This window comes from Antrostomus carolinensis, unplaced genomic scaffold (genome assembly GCF_000700745.2).
Source record: "Antrostomus carolinensis isolate BGI_N321 unplaced genomic scaffold, ASM70074v2 scaffold9104, whole genome shotgun sequence".
NCBI lineage: Eukaryota > Metazoa > Chordata > Aves > Caprimulgiformes > Caprimulgidae > Antrostomus > Antrostomus carolinensis.
The window spans coordinates 18119-28007 of record NW_010312785.1 but is presented as its reverse complement, the minus strand read 5'-3'; the positions used below and the strand labels follow the sequence as shown (position 1 = coordinate 28007).

Sequence of the window (9889 nt, the reverse complement as noted above, 5' to 3'; positions counted from 1 at the left end):
TCACCAAGCATCAGTCAGTATGCTCAGCTCTTTGCCTGTTAAAACTGTGATCACTACAAGCAAGCAACCCTGTTGTGGTTTAACCCCAGCCAGCAACTAAGCACCACACAGTCGCTCACTCACTCCCCCAGTGGGATGGGGGAGAGAATCAGGAGGGTAAAAGTGAGAAAACTCGTGGGTTGAGATGAAAACAGTTTAACAGGCAAAGCAAAAGCCGTGTGTGCAAGCAAGGCAAAACAAGGAATTCATTCACTGCTTCCCATGGGCAGGCAGGTGTTCATCCATCTGCAGGAGAGCCGGGCTCCATCACACGTAACAGTTACTTGGGAACACAAGTGCCATCACTTCAAACATTTCCCCCTTTCTTCTTCTTCCCTCAGCTTTGCATCCTGAGCATGATGTCATATAATGTGGGATCTCCCTTTGGTCAGTTGGGGTCAGCTGTCCCTGCTGTGTCCCCTCCCAGCTTCCTCTGCATCCCCACCCTGCTCACTGGTGGGGTGGTGTGAGAAGCAGAAAAGGCCTTGACTCTGTGTGCACTGCTCAGAAATAACTAAAACATCCCTGTGGTATCAACACTGTTTCCAGCACAGATCCAAACAGCCCCATACCAGCTACTATGAAGAAAATTAACTGTCCCAGCCAAAACCAGCACAAACCCCCAGTTCCAAGTTCTCTGACTGACCAATGGAACATGCAGTGGCTCTCCCCACACATGCTCTGGCCCCCAACACCATCAGTAAGTATCACTCTTGTGGAGCTTTCACTACGAAGGTGAACATCACCGGTAGAGCCTGTCCAAACTCCCTTCTACTGTAAAGTGCCCATTCTGCTGGGTGCTTTGCAAGAAAATTAATACTTGCTTGGACTGTGAATGGATCCTTGTGGAACTCCATCAAGATCCCAGCTGCATTTCAAACAACATCTAACAGACAAGCCCCACGTTTAGCAACCTGTCCACAGCATGGCTCAGTGGCCTGGATTCCCTGACAACCAAACCCTCAGCCTTTCAGCTCCACAGGCTACAGCAACCCCTCCATGTTGTAGCAAACTTATTTTCTTTTTATCAAATGCCAACAAGAGATGTAATTTCTATGGGAAACCTAAATATTTTTAAAATAACTTTCTCTGAAACAGAATAGAAGGTGAAGCACCATTACTTTGTATGGACTAAGGAGTTCAATGTGCCAGCAGATCTAATGAGTCAACAGTGTCTTCTATAGGGAATCCACACACAAAGAAGCAAAATTAAGATGTTGAAGTTTTCCTTTGCCGATGTCCATATTTTAAAGGTAGCACACATACACAAGAGAGAACAAAACAAAACAACCCCACAGAACTATGACACTATTTGCTCGATAAACAAAGTTAAGCCAACTTCTCCTCTGGAAGGAGAGGAAGATCAGTGTGGAGCACAAGGACATTCATGAGGAATGCCAGGAGATAACACAACTTCACAGTGATGTCTGAGTGAGAACAGCAGCCCCTGCATTATGCATGTACTGGAGAAAAAGGAGCCACTTTAACTCTGTGGTCCTCTCACACGACCACTTCTTCTCTGTATTGTCTCCTTTCTCTTTGTGCCCCTGGTCAGCTCTTCAACCCGTTCCTTTTCCCACAGCCAGACATATCTTGCACTATGCCACATTATGCAGGATCCTATGCAGCAGCAAAATGTTTGTGACTGCCCCTGCAGCTCTCTGGGAAGAGACAAAGCAAGATGCAGAGCTCTCAAGGTTATTGCTCAATGTTGCATGAGAAGAAAGAAGAAAACAAGTCTCATACTCAATTCCCCTTTCAGAAGGGGGACCAGATCTGCCTGATGCCTGACTAGACAACCCAGGTTTCATGTCTGTTTGGAAGCCTACCTTGCAGGAGGCAGACAGGACATCTGATGGAGTGACAGCTATAGATCTGAAAGAGTAGGATTAGTGTTCCCAATATGGCTGTAGACAGATGAAACCACACCAAGTGGGGGCATACCTACAGAGGTGGTCCCAGCTTCACTCCCTGCCCCTCCCTCCAGCATACCTTCCTGTTGTCATAAGGTGAATTTCTACTTTCAGCATACTGAAACTGGAAAAAATGTGGATTTTTACAACCATAATCTGGAGGTGCATATTTCTGTTGCTTCTTATTTAAGATGAATTCACAATGCAGTAATTCATCTCATGCGAATCAGAGAGCTCAGACTAGCTCTCTTGCACCAACTCACCCCTCCCATTTTATACACAGGATATATTTTTCCCATTATCTGAAAAAGTCTTACTTTCCATGCATCACATATATTATATGCAAGCTTTGCAGTTGGTATCTTTACATTGAACCAGCAGTCAAAATTCACACATGACAGGAATAGACAGTATGTGCTCCAGTCATTTTAAATTGTACATCACTTCAACTTTAGTCAAATTCTTCTAATTTTTTCCTCTTCCTGATTCACTCCTTATCTAGGAGGAAACGAAGTATCCTCAGACAACATCCGCCAGAGAGGTCAAGGTGAGCGACTTTTCTAGTTCTTCAACACTGGTGGGTTCCCAAGGATAAAACACAACCAACTTCTTCTGTTCGGTCATGAGGAAACCATTATCGCTAAATCTGCCTTTTATACTCCCTACATCCAGAGAAACAAAAGGAGCAATTGCAGTGGTCTGAAGAACAAATATGTACATGTTACCTCGTTGGGATATGGAGGCCTGGAAGAGAAAGAAATAAATAAGTGAATGAAAATATACATGTTAAATAAGAACCCAGTTACACCCAAACTGGGAAGGGTACTCCATGTCAGTACCACAGACTGAACAACCACATTTGATCAAAATTACTATTCTCTTATGGAAATCTCTTCTGGAGCAAAAGGTCAAACCAACAGTATTCATACGTAAAAATCATACAAAAACTGCAAATGTTATTATATCCTTCCTACAGAATCCCACAGACTGTGGGGAAAGGTCATGAAGCATTGCTATTCTACCATCTTCTTATGAAGATAACCAAATAAACGGTAACTTGACTTGCACCTAGCACTGGTATCCTACACTCACTGCAGTGAAAGATTTTTCCTTTCACCAACACACTTCACTCAACCTAAAAATCCACAACTACTAAAGCAGCCAGCCTTTCCCATTAAATCAGTAATACAAATACACAGAAGCAAAAGATGGTAAAAATCACAGGAACACAGGAGGTCACCTCATCTTAATGGAACATGGCAGCAATGTCCTTACACTACTGTGTTGGGTTTGGAGGGGGGGGGGTAGAGGGTGGCTGGTTTAGTGGGGGAAGGGGCCACCTTGTGAAAGCAAAAAGCTCCACTGGCTCCAAGGCAGGGACCCCTCAGCCCAGGCTGAGCCAATGAGCGCTAGAGAAACACCTCTGCGAATCCATATTTGTGAGGGGAAGGACTGTCCTGAGAAGAAAGCGGAGAGAACCTGCAGGAGAGGCCACTGACCTGAACAGAAGACAGCCACTGGCCTAAACAAAGAGAGAGCTTCGTTACCAGGAGGAAGGAGGAGGAGAGGGGGGACAGAAAACTTCAAACACCCTGGTTGACTGCATGGAGTGGGAGAAGGCAAAGGAGGTTCCCTGTAGCCCATGGAAGTTCAACAGCAGAGCAGAGACCCACGTGTAGGCCATGTAGGACTCCATGCTGGAGCAGATAAGCTGAGCCTGAGGGCAGTTGAGTCTGTTTTGCCCACAGCCATAACTGGTGAGTGAGCTGTCCCAGTCCCTTATCCTAATCCACGCCCCCTTTGTTGTGACTTCCATCCCATCTCATCTCACCGGGTGGGGGGAGTGAGTACAGGACTGCATGGTCCTACCGTGGTTAAACCAGCACAGCTGCATTTAGAAGGCAGCTATGTTGTGAAATATCAAGACAAGTTATAATGTTTTATATCAAGTTTTATCAGTAGTTAATCTCAGAGAGGCTTAAAAGCACAACCAGGATACACTGTGATACAGCACTCCCCATTCATCGCCATTAAATATGCTACATCATTTTCAAATACCAATTAACTATGTATAAAAAGCAGACAAATTATGTTAAGTGCAGAAGTCACATCCCACTTACAAGAAAAACACTATTCATTTTTAAGAAAAAGCACACATCCTTTACATTTTGTCTTTTCTGAAAAGCACTGAAGCCTTCATGTTTTTTAAAGCAATGCTATGAAGAGCAGCACTTGGATGCACAATGTATTTGAAAGTCTAGTTAGTTTATCAGTAACTATGTACAGAAGCACCAGCTTCTCACAAAACAGATTGGTTTTTTAAATCATAGCTGCGTACTTTCTTAAAATAACCACTGTGCATTTATCCTTGCCAGCTATCCTTATTAGTTTGTACTGCACAGACAACACAGCCATAGGAAAAAGGAAATTTCCCAACGATGCTCCAGTTGTAGAGCTTTTGTTATTGATGATGTCATCCACAAAAAAACCAGCATGACTCAGACTCCAGATTGTGCCACCAGCTGAAAAAAAATAAACCAGGCTGATTTCTTTCCTTTGTATACTCAGGAGGCAGGCCATGCTCCCATGAAAGAGATAAGAGGGGAAAATCTGTCCCATTTTCTTTTTGTAAAGCAATTATGCTGGTCCAGATTCAAAGAGATTACAGACCTCTATTCCCCCCTTGTTTAGCTTAGCTCTAAAGAGCAAAGCTGCAGTTTGGAAGCCAAATGCGGGAACACACAGGTCTCCATCCTGCCAATTTGCTGATTAAGATTTTTTTAATAAGATTTACATGCTAAGAAGTGAGGTTTAACAAAATGCGTGTGTGCGTACACAGGCACAGAGCACGCTTGGTCGCTACACTTGGAGCAGGCGTGCTAGGAGTGGAAAAAATCTAGGGAAAGCAGCACATGCGCTAAAGGATGGTGTTATACAACATGGATGCCTTTTGTGCCTCTTCAGAAGACTGACACACTTGCCAGCTATTAAGAAATAATCACTATTATGCAAATCAGAACCCTTAGCTGGAGGGCAGGGATTTGCAAAGGGAGGAAAGGAGCATGCAATATTGTGTGTTAGCAATGGTACACTGATCTGAGAGTCAGCACTCCAAGAGGAAACGCTGCTGACAATAACGCACTCCACACTCAGCTGGACTAGCATCACCTAGTACTAAGGTACAGTGCTGTCTGCAAGCCAAAACACTTGCCACGATGCTATTTGCTATCTAGGGATAAAAAGAATGAAAGGAGCAATGCTACAGCAGTCAGGTGAAAGACAGTCAAAACAAATCAAACAAAGGCTTCATTATTTAAAACAAAATAAAACCCAACCAAAAACCACAAAAAACCACCACAACAACAAAAATAAAACACACACACACACAAAGAGACAAAACAATCAAACCCCACCAATGTTATTTAGATATACATATAGTGATGCAGGAAAAAAAAACAACTGATTTTAAACTCGAGGTGGAAGCTAGAATTGCAACAGCTAAGGAGAAAGAACATTCACTGGAATCAAGACACTGCACTGCAGGCAAAAAAATCTCAAACCAGCAAGATTAACAAAACTAAATAGAGTCATTTAGCATGACTTATGCTTACACTAAGCTGGGTCTTTTCCAATCCTACAGCATCCTTTAGAGATGAAAGGAAGTGATGGTTCATAGGGCTCTGGAGCCCACCTTCTCCCACAAGACAGAAAGTAATAACGCAGCTTTTCCTGGTACAATTTCTGCATCTTTCCAGCAAGTCATTTATGGACTCCTTGTAGATGGGGACAGCACTTTGTGCTTTAACAGTCACATCGTCTTTGGCAAGGGTGCATACTGGCTCCAAAGAACTCCAGGCATGCACAAAGACCTATCAAGCATGTTGAGAGAACATAAAGCTTAGAAGAAAAGTTACATCTGTGAAGATAACCCAGCATCCTAGGTTTCAGATTACCCATTGCAAGAGATGTTCTCCTGACAGTACCAGCCGATTTCTGCCTAGCAAGAAACTCCACAGATTTAAACTGTCAATAGTGCATAATAATTAGATCATTATATAAACCAAACAAGAAGTCAGTTTCAAACAGTCTAGATCTGTTGTTCTACTTGATCTGCAAAGGTTTGGTGTTTCCTCCAGGCTCCTTCAGAGGAGTGGGTTGCCAATTCCTGCCAAGGGAGTGCTGGGAAATGGAATTAGTAAGTGACTAATTTGTTGACTCTTTTTCCTCCCTCCCTCCCCAATTGAAAAACGTCAAACAAAGGATTTTCTTGAGATTGCTCAGTGTTATCTGATGTAACCCAACCGAGTAATCTAGAGCTTCTGCACAATCACTGTTAAACAGAACAGAAGCAAGCTATATCATCTTAAAAGGGATTATGGAAGTTATATTAATACAGTAAAATATATATTCCCAGAGATCATGCATGTATTATGAATGCATCATTATCTTAAATTTAAAAAAAAAAATATTTGAAGTGCATAATTTGGAAGATAGGCACTTACTGAGAATGACAGCGTTCTACCTCTTCATATCTTTTAGGTTATTTTTGACCTTAACAGGGGTCTGCAGTCAGGAACAGATCTTAACTCCCTTCAAAAGTTTTAAGTTCCAAATTCTCTTTAAGTGCACAATACAGTATTCATCAGAACTACCCTACTGCCAATGCTTCTCTGACGTTATCAGAAGATCTGAGTTTAAGCCCGTTACAATAACTCAGATCAGAAATAAACAATTTCATTAAGTACAGTCCTACCCTAGGAACTGACTATCCAGAAATTGCAGCCATTTTCTATACTATATATTACTATATATAAGGAACCTTCTAAATCTGAAAATTCATGGCAGCCCACCAGACAGAGCAATGAACTAGGAACTGACATATTCATACCACTAATGAGGATTTCAAAATGACTAGTGAGTCATTCCAGGTCTCTAGTTCTATTTTTCCATCCTTCGCAGCCTTTTCACATGGGACGCCCTTTATGTCAGCAATTGTAACTCGCAGTGCAAAAGGGCCCCTGAATTCATTTGGGATGTGACTGCCACATGATTAACAGCAACAAAATGTCACTATTTGAAAAGCAAGACTGTTCTACAGGACAACTCAGCAGCCCAAATACTGACTCAGAAATCCTATCAGTTTCTATAGCATTATCAGAGAACAGTTAAAGTATCAATTGTGAAATGGTGACATTGCACAGGTGACCTTGCAATTAAAGTACACCTAGATGTTCTGTTGATATTTCAGAAAATAATCTAGTTCTTTTTCCCAAAGCAGTGTAGTTTGAGTACTGGCAAGCAACGGTACAATCCTTTCCTCCCCACCCCAACTTCGTCAGTTAATCTAGTTCTAACAATCAGGGAACAGTTTTGTTAAGTCACGAGGCACCATTTTTCAAACTTTGTTCTATTTAATCGCCAACCCCTTTAAGATTTCAACAGAATAGTTAATTTCAGGCCTATACCTACAAGCAAGACAATTCATTCCTTGTTCTGTGAAGCAATACACACTACTATAATAAAGGACAGTGTTGTCCCTAAAGATTAAAGACAAGAATTGTACCTTGTTGTGGACTTACTGAAGCTTGTCTATAAGAAGATTAGCTCATTTAAACGTCTCACATTTTTGCAGGAGTGGCAAGAGAGGTGTGACTTACCCTCAAAGTCAGCTTGTGGTCCTCATGAAGATCTGAGACACCATAAATGTACAACACACCTTTGTCTTCATAGGCCACAGGCAGCAGTGGTGCAAAGAAGTTCTGGGCAAAATAATGGAGTAGTTTCCACTTACCACCGTACTCTGAAAAGGGATAAAAGGAAGAAAGATTCAGTTTGAATCCAAGATCACCTTGTGCACAATCCCTTCCTGTGCTCTCTGGTGCTGCTATGGCAATACAATATCCCCCTCCACTCTTTTTCACCTCTATCAGGTGCAGAGAATGACTGAAGTTACTCTTGTGTTCTTCCAGGCGAGTCTCTGCCCTGGAAGGGATTTGATGTTCTTTCAAGTTTTTCTTTGAGCTTCACCAAAAGATCACATTTTGTAAGTGTTGGTCCTATCGTTGCTATGCTGTTATTCAATAAAGGAAAGCCTTAAACACAAGTGACATTAACAAAACTGACACGTTAAGCAAGCAGTTGGCACATCTATGGCATTGAGATTCCAGACGAACACGCTGGTGTTGGTAGTGTTGCCACAAACTACCACCACTATAAAAAGACAACAGTCTGACTTTCGGTGCTTATATAAAGCGCTCTCTTCCCCTTTTTCAATCCTCCTCTTTCAGTTCTTCCTTAGAGGAACATCAATAGCAACAAAGACAAAAAAAACCCCAAGTTTTCAAACCAAAGACAACTCTCAGTTAGGCAAAATGAATTCGCCAAGATCTAGAGGCAACACTTAATTCACGGGAGTTAGTATATACGATGTAGACATATGTCAATCACTTTGTTTTGCCTCTTCAGTGGAAAGCTGCACCTCATTACTTTTAATACTTTCAAAGTCTGCCATTAACAAACTAGAAAAGCCATCAAACGCTGTGTCCTCTCTCTCTCAAAAAAAACAAAAAACAATTTTGCCAGATGCAACACTGTCAGACAACCATTTTGAAAGAGAAGCTGCTTCCATTTCTTTCTAAATTAATTCTCCATCTAGCACTCACTGTCAGGATTTTAACTCTCTTTGCTCAACCATTATCTAGTCATTAAAACAGTACTAAAAAGAAGTAGCAAGTCAGCTGCATCATCTCATAAGGAAAGAAAAGTTAGATACCAGTTTCATTCTTGTTTCTGGCTCTTTGTTTTATACAACAGGTTTAAAGTCCAGGGATGCTGAAAAATATTTCCAGTAATATATTTTTGTTGTAACTAATTACGTCTGTTTTGGTGCTTGTAAAAAGCTCCTAGCACTTTCAAGCATGTCATAATTAGGACTTATCCAGAGTGATGTAGTCTTTAAAAGGTGTGTTTATGGCTTTCACAGGCAGGCTCTGCCAGCACTCCACATAGACATGAATGAACTTTGTGGAGAGCAAAGTGCATTAGCTCCTAGCACCTTGCGCATAACCTTGTTTTCAGCAAGCTCACAACCAGCTAGCTTGGAGAACAGACAAGAACAGCTCGTATCTGCCTGGAAAACCCATACAAGATTCAACCCATACAAGATTCTATGAGATCAGACTGCTGCCAACACCACTGGCATTTGAATTAACAGCACTGAAGCAAAGAGAAGAGATGAAGCCTGAAAGAAAACTTCAGGAGAGGCTGCTGAGTTTCTTCAAAACAGACAGACTGTTGATAAACTGATGAACATACTCAGCATATTAGTGCTGTTCAGTACACCAGCGAAGCCACATTCTTGCATTGCAAGGACAGTTCCTGGCAGAAAACATTGGTGGTCTGAAGGACAATGTCACCAAAAACAGGGAGTGCTAACAAATTACTTTTCAGGGTCATGAAACTTGAGAAGATGAGAAATTTGGATTGGGGATGAATTAACTGAAACAGAATAAACTGTGGGGCAACATCTAATCTAAAAAATAAAAGCAATGGGTCTTTTATGCGAAATGGGCACCGCTCCTAATCTCAGGCTTTGGGAGGGGCTGAACTCTGAAGCCCTCAGGGACTTCCACAAGACTCCCAGGAATTTCAGTTGTCAGTGCAATCGATGCTGCTCACTGCAGGAGCTCAGACAGAGGCTCCCAGGAGCTCAGACAAATTACCCAGCATGGGCTGAGGTTTCAGTGCCTGCTGATTTGAATTTTTTCCTCAGCTTAACTTACATTATGAAAATCTAGGCTTCAACTGTCTTATATATGAAAATGAATGATGCAATCGAAGTAGAGCAGTTTCTGTTACTCAGGTGTCATATAAAATCCCATTTCTCTTCAAATGGGCCCTAGCCTGCATTTCTGCTGTGCCTTGATTTCCAGCTGGAT

The 9889-nt window shown here is 42.0% G+C and overlaps 1 protein-coding gene across 1 annotated transcript in view; it reads right to left on the bottom strand.

Annotated features, from left to right (window-relative positions):
* Nucleotides 1–2471: 2471 nt before the first annotated feature.
* MANBA (mannosidase beta) overlaps nucleotides 2472–9889 on the bottom strand; it is a 23620-nt gene continuing 16202 nt past the window's right edge. Inside the window, exons 8-10 of the mRNA XM_010167108.1 lie at nucleotides 7610–7752; nucleotides 5564–5821; nucleotides 2472–2696 (exon numbers count right to left, since the gene is read on the bottom strand). Of these exons, the coding sequence (XP_010165410.1) occupies nucleotides 2472–2696; nucleotides 5564–5821; nucleotides 7610–7752 (626 nt within the window). The remainder of the gene's footprint in view (nucleotides 2697–5563; nucleotides 5822–7609; nucleotides 7753–9889) is intronic.